General features: G+C 41.2%; 1 protein-coding gene across 4 annotated transcripts in view; it reads right to left on the bottom strand.

Moving 5' to 3' along the window:
• Positions 1 to 1345: 1345 nt before the first annotated feature.
• The window catches only part of igsf9ba (immunoglobulin superfamily, member 9Ba), a 53516-nt gene continuing 39486 nt past the window's right edge, over positions 1346 to 15375 (bottom strand). For 2 of the 4 annotated variants that reach the window (XM_086125205.1, XM_086125206.1), the window contains 2 exons: positions 11035 to 11168; positions 1346 to 9575 (listed from right to left, as the gene is read on the bottom strand). In XM_086125205.1, the coding sequence (XP_085981331.1) occupies positions 9373 to 9575; positions 11035 to 11168 (337 nt within the window). In that variant the 3' untranslated portion in view covers positions 1346 to 9372. Of the gene's footprint in view, positions 9576 to 11034; positions 14089 to 14828; positions 14872 to 15375 lie in introns of all 4 variants that reach the window. The other 2 variants (XR_015102431.1, XR_015102432.1) reach the window with 2 other exon arrangements.

The following is a 15375-nucleotide window of genomic DNA, read 5'->3' as shown; positions in this document are numbered from 1 at the left end:
AGTTTTGGATGTTATGCTTAAAGAATATTACGCATTTCATCACCGCCCCCACCAAGCTAGGTCAATTCATTTTCACCACAGTCAATGTCGAAATTGCAATGAGAACTCAATGTAATTAGCTAGCTAACGCCAGGTGTACCTCCAGGGTCACGTGACACTTTTTTGGGGCGGGGTGATGGTGTAAGTTGCCGGGATCCGCCACAGGTGACCCATTGACAATGAAAAAAATCGGCATGTGACAAGTCACGCCCATCGTTTACAAAGACAATTCCAAATATGGTCCGATGTTTGACTATATGTTCTTCTTTACCATTTTGTTGAAACAGGAGTTGTAGTACAGTATTTTTAACTTCCAAAATTCTTTGAATACAAATGATGCATGATGAGATCTTCACATAAATATTTAAATTTCAGTTTAATTTGAACACTGTTCATGCTATACTGTATAAAAAGTGTCAATTTTTGACACATAAAACTCCTTTTCTAGGAAACATAATTCTAACTTTAAACATTATTCTGAATGCATTTCCGACCTTGTTATATTATTTTTTTAGACTTATATTGTTGTGGCATTGCGTTTTGTTAAATTAGACCTCTATGGTACTGATTCTAAAAACTAAATGGTTAAAATGATTTGTCATTTGGACAGCAACACGTTAGATACACGAGTACAAATACAGTACTATACATGGAGGAATTTATCTGTATGTTTCGATTTTTAAATGGTATGTGGTAGGAGTCTCTTTACCGAATCATACTTTTTTCAAACATGACTGTGACAAAATGTTACTTGTGTGAGTGCATGTTCATTGAGGAGAAAAAAAAGAATGTCTTTTCAATGTTTATCTAGTGGATTAACAGGTACTCCAGGCGTATGCACATGCTTGTTCCTGTGTTTGTTTCCCCAGCATGCCAATGGGCTTGAGGATTGTAGTAAAAAGCACAAAGGTCATTCATTCTCTTTCAACTTATTTGTTTTTCATAAATGCACAACACTTACACCCTGTGTTTAGCATGTGAACTACACTTTTTTTTGTGGGCAAAAGTATTGAGATACAACAGACCTCTTTATCAATTAATTTGTTGGGCGTGACACTGCAGTTGTCTTTATCAGACATTTAGACAAAAGCATGTTTCCAACTTTTTTGGTTTGGAGTATGTCGTTTAAATGTTCCGATCCCAAAGACTGCCGAAAAACTGGTGTTTCATTTCCGATGACGCAATAATCTCCCAGTGAAATAGAAATGGTTTCATATTTATTCTCTTGAGCTCAAACACCTTTTTTTTCCAGGTAATATATATGAGTACAATTTACAGCTTTATGCGAAGAAAGTACAACAGGGAAGACCTCTTTTATCTTTTTTTATTATATCAAAATACAAAAATTTGAGAGAAAAAATCCTGATGGGACTAAGCGATGGACATGATATGGTGACATGGATGTGTTCATATTCTGGCAGGAGTGCCGCGTGTGGCGAGGATGAGCGGAGATGGTGCGCTCAAGCCGCCACAACCACTCTTTTTCTCCCCTTAAAAAGGCCGGGAGTTGGAATCAGGCCAGAGTGATTTTTGTTTTTTCAACATTGTAGCTTGTTTCTGTTTCCTTCACAGACATACACGCGCACACACACACACACACACATACAGAAGAAAATGACCTTACAGATGCGACTTGACAGCGTGAAAAAAGTAAATATATATATATAAGGCTTTGCTACAGCACCATACAGTATAAGTTAATTGCTCACAATGTGACCATGTTAAACCTGATGATAGGACGGAACAACAAAAGAGAAAAGAAACTGGTTCATTGCGCCGATATTTACAAATGAGGAATTTGCACCCAAACATAGAATGTAAACATGTGATGTACAGCACAGAGTCGGGTGGATGGTCGGGAAATGCAAATGTTCTTTCCTTTGAAGTACTACGTGGCTTGCTTGCTTGCTTGGTAATGAGCATTTTACGCTAAAACAGTTAACAATGTAGTGCTGTGTTTATTGTAGCCTACAGTAAGAAGAATCATAATCATCATCATAATAATAATAATCATAATAATAATACATTCTAGTTCCTCAGTGCTGGTACACATAAAAAAAAAAACAGAGAATATAGAAAATACTACATATTATTCTAGGTTTCTGTCCATTAACAACCAGCTCAGATGTCCGTGAATGATTGCTAAATGTTGGTATTGTCTCGACATGCAAGATTAATACAATAAAAATAATTGTTAAAGTATCACCCCGACAGGAGCTAGTGAAGCAGAGAAGTTGTGACCAAAAAATAAAAACAACAAAGCTAACAGTACGTCCAAAGCAGCCCTCTTTCAAACTGTCCATGTTTTTTTTTCAGAATACCAAAAAAGAAAATATCTTGGAAGATTAAATCCTGTAGAAGTAGAGGATGTGTGAGCTTTCCGTGTACAAATGTGGCAAAACCGGTTCGGTCCCACAAGGAATATCAGACCCTTTGCACCGTGAAGTCACACCATTGCCTCATGCAGTTAGCTTGACATGTGCTAATGACGAAACGTTAACTATGAACAATTAGAGGAGCTGTGCCATCTTTGTCAGGATGTTCAAGGAAGTAAAAAGTTTGAAAAGCTGTTTTCTGTCACCGTTTTACTACAGATTACTAAAATTGCTTTCCATGCTTTTTGTCCCCAAACTGTGGTGCATAGTCGCGCTATGATGTTCATCTTGTTTACCTTTTCATTGAAATAGGTGTACGGTTCTATTTTTTTCCAAACAAAGGTCTTTTTAAAAAAAAAAAATTACCCAGCTGACTTTGTCACTTAGTCGCTGTGACAGATGGCTGAAGTGACAGCCAAAACTCTCAGCGAGGTAACAGTTTTTTTCTTCACAAAAAAAGACCAATGTCTGAAAGAAAATTACAAAAAACCCTTATTAAAAAATTGTTATCGGTCTGCATGATTAAATATTGAAATGGTCTTTGTTATTGTGGATATGAAAAGTCTATACCCCTCAGAGAAACTCTTGAGAACATGCAAACTCCACGCAGGAAGGCCAAAGAATCGAACCCTGCACATCGAGGCAGACGTGCGAATCAGTCATCCACCATACCGTATAAAAATCAGACCAAGATAAATACCGGTAATCAATGTGTCCTACAAACTGTAGAATGTGAAGTGGGAAGTAAGATTAAACAACTGTAAAATCAACACAAGCGTGCACACCAACTTATAATTAGAGATGTGGCTGTGTTCCAAATTAACCAATTGTTGTCCGTTTGTTTTTATTGTCCTTAAGATTAAGATATCCTTTATTTAATATTTAGATATTTTAAAAAATATATATTTTTAAAAATGTTCAACTGAGTTGTACATGTTATAGGTCACAACAGTGGAAGAGTTTTGTTTTTGTTTTTTTAATGGATGGAATATATATATATTTTTATGTTACAAAAACCTGGATGGCATTTCAACAAGGGTGTGTAGACTTTTTATTTCCACTATATTTTTTCTGAAGAGAGTGGGGATGTGCCTAATCTTTTGGGATGTTGAAGGAGGATCATGTTTTTTTTGGGTTTTTTTTAAATAAAACCTGCTTATCTTATTATTTTTCAAGAACTGTTTCCCAAACCTTTTGTTAGCAAACAGTCAACTTGGCAGGGGCAGGGCTTGGTTATTTCCGTGAAGAAGTGGGGGATGTGTGTGGATTAAAAAAGTTTGGCAGAAAAAGCTACATTTGCAGAAGTCTGGAAGTGGTGTGACGTCAACGTGAAAAGGTCCCATTTCGCGCTGGAGGTGTGGTGAGAGACACCGCTGCAGTTGTGTGCTTGAGAAAAAAATAGGTGCTAACTTGAGATGATGGACCTACTGGTGATTCCCCTCATTTAGGCTGGGTTCACACTCTCAACAACAGCACTACTTTTTCGAGAGGATACCTTGGAAGCACAGACGCATGCACACACGCACGCGCACCAACACTCACACACACACGCTATAGAAACATGTTGAGGTTATTTGAACATCACAAACCTAATTGGGTTTTTTTCCCCCGAAGAGTACACAACTAGTTTTTCCAGTATGGTTTCTCACCACCATTGTAATCAACATCGCTATAATAAGAGAGACGGCTCTAGTTTTAGCAGGGCGCCCTCCCACCCCCCACCCGAAAAACCAAACAAAATAGAGGTTGTATTTTTCTACTCTACAGCACCACAAAGTTTTGAACGTAGCACCAAGTCGTAATGTTGAGAAGCCGCTAGCACGCTCGTAAACGCTACGTACACTACTTCAGCCTGGGGTAGCTAACATTTGGTAGCTTTGGATGGCTAGTCGATTCTTAGAAGCTCCCTTTTTTTCACGCTGTAGCTGTTCATGTATTTCTGTATATGGAGTCGATCTGGCAATTTCAGAGGTATTGTCGAAGCTGCAACACGTGTAGCACACCATTTTCTTAATATGTTCTATGCTAGTCTAAACACGTCATTTTGAGTGCGTGGAATATGAATTGATGAGAAAAATCCACTTGTTTTCATCCAGGTTGCCAGTTTGCCTTGTACTGGCATTTGCTGTTGACTGAAAATGAGGGCTCAGGTTGTGAACATCACATGACCAAACCCAGACGACAGGTAAGCCGTGATTATCATTAACTGGGCCCTTTGGCACTGTGATTTCATTTTGAGTCGGCAGCAAGTAGCAAAAAGCCTGCCCCGTCGGATGGATAAGAACGGGTGGATTTTGCTGCTTCATTTGGATTCCACAGACGCGTAATTAATCAGATTGCCGTGTTTAGACTAGAAGGGCCGCATGGAACATATTATTGTCAAGAAAATGTTTGACTTGACATGTCCTTTCAGGAACAGTTGCTTCGCTTGCACTGTTGTGTATCGAAAGCTATGGTCAATGGTGTTGTCCGACAAGTTTATTTAATGTTATTCTTTTTTGTTTTTATATATAGATTGTAGCAATATCCCCATTTATTGTGATGTAGGGCTGGGCGAATTCGGATGGATGCATCACGATGATTTTTAATTTCTTAATGAAAATCTTTGTTCTGCGATTGGTGGCAACCAGTTCAGGGTGTACCCCGCCTACTGCCTGAAGACGGCTGGGACAGGCTCCATCACGCCAGCGACCCCCGAGAGGACAAGCAGTTTGGATGATGGAAAAAATAGAAAAAAAAATTGAAAAAGATCGTTGTTTATCGATCTTTACCAGCGACGTAACGTAACAGGTAGAACAATTAAACACTCTTCCACTAGCAGCAGGTACAATTAACCTGTGTATCCACATGCTGCCATTCATTCAACCGAATATTAGCTTTGTGTTCAACTAAACAGGCACATTTGACTTTTGTAAGTAAATTGAGACGAGATGATCATTATTTCATGAAATAAATGTGTCAAATGTATAACATACATATGTGTGTAAAATATGTCTTAGGGTAATAAAAGGTGGGGAACAGTGGGAGAGGCTAGTTTACAAAAGCAGTCAGTGTTGCCAATACTAAAAAAGTGACAAGTGACTTCAGATACTGCTATGAAAAATTGTTTTACATATGGCAAGAGCTCCGTAGAAGGGAATCATGGAGTCACTTGTGTTAAGATTTTGCAAATGATCCACTTATAAATTAAATGTTAAAAAAAAAGCAGGCATTTATTGACATTTTGGAAAGTTTTGACCCGAGGTGTGTGCTTCTAAGTCGCAAATATGTTAGTCGTGGTCGACTTGCCTCACCTACACATTTTTACATCGGAAAAACCATGAGAGGGCTCACATATGGACCAGCCTCGCGATGCAGTTTGATGGTTCATTTTATGTTGAATTTGAAATGTTACTTTTTTTCAGCATCATGTTGACATATATTTGTTTTTTTGTTTTTTGTTAGATAAAGCCCTTATTTTCTTATTAATTGTAAAGGAAAAAAATGCATATTATTTTCTATTATTTCTGTGAACGATGATGCAAATTAATGCTGGGAAAAAATAATTGCAGGGGGAAAAATGGTTCAAAAGCTTGTTTAGTGATGGGAGAAACTTATTTTAAATAATATCATTGTTCTTTGCTTTTCCTACAAGCGAAAGGGGAAAAGTTTGGTAGATATCGGATATCTGATTTATTCGGGGTGGGGATTATATTTCAAGGTTATTACGCCCAGCCCTTCTGTCACAGCAGGAATTTTGCAGGGTTTGCGTGAAAGTGTCTATAGAAGTCTGCGTCTAAAGCTTAACATTTTCACAGGATAAAATGTACAAGCAGAAGCAATACACCATACGCTGCTAACATTATTACGCTCACTCCTCTGGGGGTATAACCATGTGCGCTAAAAGCAAGACAAACGAGGCACCTTAAAATGCTTCCATTTAAAGCAGTACTGTAAGCAAATACTGTTCTTTTTTTGTGTTTGTGTTTAATATATTTATATAATCTAATTTCTTTCTAGGTCCTTTTTGTATATCGTCATTACAAGAAGGTCTTCCCATAAAATGCGGTTTCTCTTTACAAATACGATACATGTACAGTACATAACAAATATAGATTTGTGTCTGCTCTTAATTCACCGTCTCTTATACCGATTTGCGTGGGTGTTCACTTTCAGGCAACCATTAGCTTTGACCTTTCATGGGTGGCAAATTGCTTGTCATATTTGTATGATTGAAAAAAGCATTAAAAATAGGGCTCGGAAAGGGGCCTAACAGGGTCGAACAATTTGGCCTGGGTGCAGGCTGCACCTTATAGGCCGCACCTTAAAAAAAGAAAAACAATGTCAGCGGTCATTCAATGCACTGCGACACCGGGACATTCATTTCCTGTACAGCGAAAAAGCATACATTCATTATCGGCTAGTGTCAGAAAATCAACAAACATAGAGAGTAGTAGCCAGAAAGTCATATACATATGTTAAACAGTCTTGCTGTTGCTTGTGGTTGAGTACAGTGGACCCTCGAGATTCAGACGGAAGTCAAATGGAGTGTTTGTTTGTTTGTTTTTTTACCCTTTGGCTTTTTTTTTTTGTGCGTATCCATAAGATTAAGCCAAAGACACAAATGACAACAGCAAAACTAAAAACAAAACATATGCTTCTCATCAAAGGTAAGGGTAAGTAGGTGTGTATTTGTATTCTGACAGTGCAGCTCAGCCTCGGGATAGCGGATGCCGTGGCTAACGATATACAGTATTAAATAGTTGTTCATTCATTTGGAATGACATCACACCAATATGAATATCAATGTAACAAGGAAAAAAATACATCTCTCTGTATAAACCTCCAGACGTATACAGTAGTGTTTTTTCTTGAGCTCTCGTTTAGCTCCTAAAAAAGATCAAATTGTCATTGTCCTATCATAAAAAGAAAAACAAATTAAGCTGTTATAAGTTTATCCTAGACTCATTTTTATTTTATTGTGTACTGTACATTTTTTTTAAATCTTTCATTTATTGGATTTACTGTACATTTCTTTTGAAAATCTTTCATTTATTGGAGAATTGCCTCCCAGGAATTTGAATTTTACTCTGCTTCCTTGATTGAAATTGTTGTTATTTAAGCAAGATATGAGAAAGGTTTTGCATTTTGTCATTTTACTGTACCTGATGCGAACCAAACCATGACCTAAAACCCAAGGTACATATCGAACGGCTATTTTTGGCACACTGCTACATCTGGAATAATTTAGTTTGAATGCGACTTAAAAGCAGATGTGCATTTTATGATGGTGAAAAATTCAATCCCGAGAAAGGATTGCAGTGACGCTTCAAAATCTGAATGTCGCAAAAGTTGTTTAATTTGGAATTTAACCACCTTTTTTGAAAATAAAAAGGTTGAAAGTAACATAATATGCAATTGAGTGAACACGATTAGCGCCGAGCACGAGTTGCTAACACACAGCCATCCTGCTAGTTTCTATCATTCCAATTCTAGCCTTAACCGGTAGTGAACTGCCAGTGAACGGCATTCAGCTAGCTTCTACATTTACTACCCTGTTTCTACATTTGCAGGGGCGTAAACATTCATGCACACTAGATTTCTGAGAGTGACCACAGATTGGAATCCACTGGAATGCTAATCGTCGTTAATGGCGCGGTCTCCAAATGGCATAAGACCATCAAAGCTTCCACACTAATTCTTAGAGACTCTTTACGTGACTCGGTAGGTGCTGCTATTTTGGTTAGTAACAGACTCTCCAGAATCACAGTTAATACATGCAATTGAGGAATTAAGATTGTATGTTTAAGAATGTTTGAGTTTTTCACTCATTTCCATCGTTTCTTTCTTGAACGCTTGAACACCTTCAGTATGTCTTGACTCGGATTGACTCCGGAGGGTCCACTGTATTCATTGCTTTGAGCACTTTCCAGCATTATGAGGCATTGTATGCTTGCTATTTAACATGCAGCACCTTTATTCCGTCTGCATGAACTTTGATTTATTAGTTTATTTATTTGCCTTCTTTCCCTTTTGGTAGCCCTGTGCATTTCGTGTCAACTCGGAATGCGCAGCCAAAGCTATAAAAAGCCAACAAACAAAACTAAACCAAAAACAGGAGTCATGCTTCCTTTCTGGCGAAACAGAAGAACAAAGCAGTATTGGAGTCCTCCTCGACGAAACTAATGTGAGAAGGCGACGGAAAAGGCAAGTTGAAGCTAGAAAAAAGACGAGCGCAAAGGCAAAAAAAGGCACCTCCAGATGTGCCACACATCACAAGTGAAATTCATCCTACTCGACATTTTACGACTGGTCACCCTGTTCGTCTAAAACCACCGACCATTGGTGAGTCCAACCCCGTAACATTGACACATTAAGACAGTCTCAGTGGATAGTACCGCTAAATAAACACAAGCTAATAGCGAGAACCAAAGGCTAGCTAACGTGTCGGGGAAAGAAAAAAAAAGCGAGTACATCGCGTGATCCAAACCTTATTAGTTTCTTTTTTTTTTCTGTCCATATGTAAAAAGGTCAAGTACGTACAGTATACCACAAGAATTACAGCAACTCTGCGTTTACTCTGAGGTATATTTGGTGGTAAGAACCCTGTGTTTGAATACTGACGCTATTTGTATTGTAGGAAAAGTCGCACCGGAGCATAACAGTACACTGTATCATTGGAAAAACATATGGACCCTCACCTGCCCCCTCTTGCGTGAGTGACTTTTTTATTACTGTAGAACGCAACTTCACTCCCTCGTTTTGACTATTTATATACATCATATCTTTTCAAGTGAGATGGAAGGAAGCCAAACCAATTGTTCATGTACTCACGTCGATGCCTCCGTTAAACCCCCATCAACTCGAGCGCTGACAAGAAAGCTATCAGCTTGATACTAAGATCAGGGTGCGGTGGGGGTGGGGCAGAGCGGGCTGAGGTGGCCTTGAATCGAGTTCAATGGCTTGGCAGGCCAGCGGGTCAGCGGAGGGTCCCGTAATTGGGGCCCTCCGAGTCGGCGTCGGTCAGGATGCTCGTCTGGTCATCCTCGGAGCGCCTGCGATGCAGCAAGGACGTCAAATAGAGATAGGGGTTCTTCTTGGTTTGCCTTTTCCTCGTTCTGCTGAGCACCTCGTCCCGGTGGGGCGTCTGGCATGGCTGCTGGGTCTGAGAGGGAGCTGCACCTGAGGGGAGGAGGGCGGGCTGTGAGAGCACGCGGGCGATGCACCAGACACATTTGATTCGGTGCAGTGACCGCAACACTGGAGAGACCAAGCAACCCCTACACAAACTCTTGGCACAACATTGGAGAGCAACCTCTTCGGGTCCAGAGCCGACAGTTCATTTGCAGTTCAAAAATAAGGGACGTACTTGGGAGGACAACAATGTCGAAGGTTTGAAGAAAGCCAACTTTGTGAGACTCAGAAGACTTATTGCCTGCTGAGAACAACGTCCTGACGTACATCCCCTGTTGAATTGTCTCATTCCATGAGAACAGTGGCCACTTATGAGTGATCTCTGGCAGGTGAATGAGCACTTGGGATGCAAAATGGTCATTCTCAAACCGAGCCTGTCAACAATAACAACAAACCGATTGTTACCACCCTCAGGACACACACCCACTAAAGACATCCATAGGGAGACTCCCACTTGAAAATTGGAACCAAAGAAGGCTTTTTGAGTCCGGTTGCCTTCAATCAACCTGTGCAGTTGACCATGACCGGATTGATGGACAATTGACGCAAACAGATTCAGGATGCATCCTGTGGCTCAGACTGATCATCACCCATGTGTGGGTCACAGAGTCATTGCCTGATGACTGGAGGCAGGGCATCATACTTCCCTTCTGGAAGCACAAGGGAGACCAATTGACCCGCAGCAACCATAGAGGCATCACGCTCCTCTCCATCCCCGGTAAACTTTTCAACCGCGTTCTACTCACACGAGCTCTACTTGCAACCAGAAGCAGACGCCGCCAACAACAAGCCGGACTCATGCACAACCGTTCCACCATTGACCAAATCGCTGCTCTCCGACTCCTAATAGAAAAGGCTTGGGAAAGGACCGCCACTTATTCGTTGCTTTTATTGACCTCAAGGCTGCTTTTGACACGGTGGACCATGGGTCCCTCTGGAACACCTTAAAATCCCTCGGAGTCCCAACCAAGAAGAAGAGACTGCCGATCAGCTCCGTGAGGCTCTCAGAGTGTTCAATGAGGAGTCCAAAAAGCTTGGCTTAAAGATAAGTTGGCCCAAGACAGAATTGACACGTTGAAGATGGACCTGACCCACGATCTTTTGTATTTGATGACACCCCTGTCCACTTTGTCTCCACTTTTAAATATCTCAGCTCAGCAGTGACCATGACAATGGAGACCTCAAAACAGAGGTCGATCGTCGCCGTGCCCTAGCAGCCTCAGTCATGCAGTCCTTGTGGAGCCCACTGTGGCGCCACCAGCACATATCCAGGGCAACAAAGCTGAGAGTCTAAAATGCCTCAGTCATCTCCGTCCTCCTGTACGGCTCCGAAACCACTGAATAACAATCTTGCAGACAGGCACAAGACAGCCGAGATAAACACCAACTTTCCGCCGTGAACTCGCAACACGACGATTCGTACGTTGGAATGGAAATCAGAATTTACCGGTTCTCCTCACGAAAGTTGCGTTGTTATTGTTGTTGGTGGCCACTCCTTTAGCTTTTGTGATACAGTGGTGCAGCAGTGCTGGTAGACTCTCAGACCCAGCAGCAGCATCACTAGCCCCACCTAGAGGGTCCCTGAGGAGAGCATACAGAAAAGGAGAGAGAAAGAGGTACAGCACACGGTGTCCCCGCATTAATCCAACACTCTATTCTACAGTTGAGTGAAAATACAGAACAATGGCGGCACACCGGCACTGCTACTGAGTGGTCTGAAAAACTCCACATACTATATTAGCACTGATGGATGATAAGCGTTAGACACAATGAGGTATGCCAGAGAGAAACCGTTGATATACTCAAAGCAGTCATTCGATGAAGGACCCGATTCCCACAGTCGCTTGCTCTATTTAAATCCACATGCAGTGTAAATTTGTTGATGCAAGCGCCAAATTACAGTTTGGTTCGGTTTCATAAAATAAGTGTCAGTTAATTTGGGTTTCAGCCTTGATATAATGACTGCTTCAGAAAGGCAAAATTGATCACTTTTCCTATGAAGGAAAAAATAATGAATGTGTCTTAATAAGGATGGACGGGGAAAAAAGGAGGCAGATTTTCCTAGATATTTTGACTTGAGTGACACACTTCTAATGTATTAGATCCTTAAAACACTGACAAAAATCATTGAAATTGTATTCATTAAAATATGGAAATAAAAATGGAAAAAAGAAACGTCTACTCTAGTGAAATCCTGACATGGGGGCATGCAAAGCATCGTGGGCTGATGAATGGCTGAATCCCTTTGCCCGTTGCTGTTAAAATACATCAGACCGGATCTTTGGTCGATCGTCTCCGGTCAGTATTCCTCTTAATGACAACCCTGGGAAGGAAACACAGTGTTCCTAACCTACTCCTAAAAAACAAGAATAATTTAATGTTTGGACACATTGGGTAAGCATTCATAGTACAAGCTGGAAAAAAATGTGAACTTATAGGGCCAGGCTAATGATTTCTCCACGAGGTAATCGGTGTCCGGAGTCAGCCTGGAATTCAATCAACTTGACAAGATTGCCTTATATCCATCCATCCATTTTCAACACCGCTTAAGAGTGTCGCGAGAATTGCTGGAGCCTATCCCAGCTGACTCTGAGCGAAAGGAGGAATAACCCCAGAACCAGTCGCCAGTCAGTCACAGGGCATTGCCTTATACAGTTATGTAAAACTAAAAACAAAACCAAAAAAACCCAAAACAAAACAAACCCCCTCTAGTTTTGAGTTTTACATTCTCAAGAAGCACTGCCCGATGTGTACCAGGCCTCGCACAAAAAGAGATCTCCGTAGACCTACAGTTGAATTTTTTTAACCTGCATGACGCTTCAAAGGGTCACACGGGTATCTAAAAAGATTTGATGTTTCTCAGTCCATCCTAAAATGGACTGTGTATAGATGTATGGTATAGATTAGCAGTGGCCGACCAGTAACAGTAATAACTGAAAGCGCACAGTGCAGGATACGCAATGAGGTGATGAAATAGCTCAAAGTGTCCAAGCGAATGAATTACAGATACAATAACTCTGGCACATGCTAAATCTTGGTTGACAAAGGTATGATAATTTAAACATTAAACAAGAATGAATGTCATTGGCGGATACCACAGAGGAAGCTGCCAACACTATTATGTAGGCAGATGAAACCAATTTCAGTTGTTTTGAAGGACCAAAACACCGTGTGTAGAGAAAAAAGGCATAAACCTAAACCTAATCCCAACTGCGAAGTACAATGGAAGGAGTGCAAATCTAGGCCTGGACACATCAATATCTTCGACAAGATTATCAAGACATTTTACAAGACCAACTGTCAGTTAATTGAAACTTAACAGAGGATGGGTGATGCAACAGCACAGCAACCCAAAGGACAGAGGATATCAACAACCGAATGCCTTAAAGGAAAAAAAATAAGCCTTCTGGAATGGCTCAGAGTCCTGACCTTCAACCAATTCATACGCTGTGGAGAGAGAGCGATTCCACACCAGATATCCACAAAATATTGCTGAAGTGAAAAAGTTTCAAACATACGAATGATCTAAAATTCCTCGTGACCGCTGTGCAGGTCGGATGTGCAACTACAAGAAACATTTGATTGAGGTTATTGCTCCCAATGAGGCGTAACCCTTTATTGAATCCAAAGCTTCACATACTTTTTCCACCCTGCGCAATGATGTTCTGTTCACAAGTGTGTACAATAAGAACATGGGGGCCAACTTTTCCACACTACAAGGCGCACTGGATTATGAGGCGGACCTTCAATGAATGGCCTATTTTGTAATGTTCTTCATATATTGGACGCACCGCATTATAAGACGCAATCTACAATGCATCCAATAGATGGAGCTACGCTGAAGAAGATGCCAACAGAACACTACACTACACCCTGATTGATATCGCGACGATCAGATGTCAGTAAAACATATTTAATAAAGCAGCCACACAGTTCACTTAACCAACAGCAAGCTATAACATTGACTCATTGTTGAACTCTCTTGCCGCTGCTCTATTTCCATGTTCTACTGCGAAACCGATCTCCTTAAGTTTGAACTCTGCGTTCTAAATATGTCTCTAGCAAGGAGCCATTTTGGGGTTGACATATTACCATAATAACCATACACAAGGTGCATCGGATTTTAAGGCGCGCTGTGAGCTTTTAAGAAAATGGAAGGCTTTTAGGTGCGTCTTTGAGTGCGGAAAATACGGTATGCAGAAATCCAAATAATCCGAAAGGTACACATACTTTTTCTTTTAACTATATGTGCCCTGTGATCGGCTGGCAACTAACAGTCAGCATCTTGTCCTGTTCTGTTCTTCTGTGGTCCGTTTTGCCAAATTGCAAACCGGGAAAATGGTCGCCCCCGTGTCCTTAAAGGCCGATCCGTGAACACAATAGATACAAGCTAACATTTAAATTGATGCTCAAAGTGTAGCCAAAAGGCCTTATCGAGTGTTCAGTGAGGTCATGTTGTGCATTAACTGATCTTTTTAAAGATGGCGTCCATCACTTGCTGCTGTGGAGAGAGAGAGCGAGAAGCATTAGCAGAGAGAGGGGAAGACAAATCTGGGGGGGCGGGTGTGGGCACAGTGTGCTGATCAACCGCAGCACGTAGTTCCATATTGAAATGAACACGGTACAGCACACGTTGATCGACATGAACACTGCGGCACAAGAGGCTTCACCATGCCGACGGGACGAGATGGCAGGAAGAGGAAAATGCCCGTTAAGAGGGACGAGTCACATGACGGGAAAGGAGGAGGATGGCCATTAAAAACGGTCACATGACGGAAGGCAAGAACGCAAAGCACAAATGTGACAGAGAAATCAACTTTTCTTGTTATTTGTTTGGTCATATAGAAAGAAGTTTAGAGAATGCATGCATGGCATTTTGCACATGGAACAAATCTTTAAAGGGGAATACTCCTTTCTATCATTCAAGTGCGTCCTCTATTGATTCAAGGCTGTGTTTTCTTTTGTTAGTTTTTTTTATTTATGCACAGGTAAACTGGTCGAGCAAAGCCACTCGCAAGCCTTAATGGCCACAGCTTGTGCCGCAGCAGGCTTACGTTGCCTTAGTGCGACTATTGACAAATGCGTCCTGCGGCCGTGATGATTTCAGTACGACCATGAATGCCGCTCACTTGAATCCAGCACAGAGGCACCACCCAAAGTGATTCCCCTTTAAAGGAGAGAGTGATTCGAGCCCTCCACCTGCTGACCCCCTCCCCACTCAAACATGGGTCCGACCCTTACCTATTGCGGCGTGGGGGGCCGGGTCACAACGCTGCCCAGATAGCTGAGATCAATCAAAGACAAATCAGGTAAGACCCTCGCCCGCTAGCAAACAGCAGTCTTACACACTGCTACCACTTGCCCTGTGGGGGATCATTGATGTGTACCAGCCAGTCTTGGCTTGACTGTTGGCGAGAGGGGCCACGAAGAACACGGGGCTTTTCTACTGTACATTTTTTGTATTAAATTGCTGCATATGGGATTGCTTATGTGTTAACACGTTCTCGAAAAACTTCACAGATATCAGATACAAAATAGTGATTTCCAGAGGTGCACAGTTCACTTGGAACTAAATGGCTAGTTCATTCTTTACAGATGCTAACATTAAACAAAAGCATAACAACTGCGGGCGGTCCTTTATGACAGCTGAGGTTGCAAAAGAGGCACAATTAACTTGTTTGCGCAGCAGCGTTAGAATATGTAGTCACCCGGCAAAAGACACGCTTCGTTACAGACACATTTTACAATGTTTTAATTGTTGACTTGTGGGTTTTTTTCCATGTACCGC

The sequence above is a fragment of the Hippocampus guttulatus genome, chromosome 12 (assembly GCF_054856545.1).
Source record: "Hippocampus guttulatus isolate MCC_2025c chromosome 12, RoL_Hgut_1.0, whole genome shotgun sequence".
In the NCBI taxonomy this organism is placed as follows: domain Eukaryota; kingdom Metazoa; phylum Chordata; class Actinopteri; order Syngnathiformes; family Syngnathidae; genus Hippocampus; species Hippocampus guttulatus.
The sequence above is the reverse complement of the archived record's forward strand: the minus strand, read 5'-3'. Positions and strand labels throughout refer to the sequence as shown.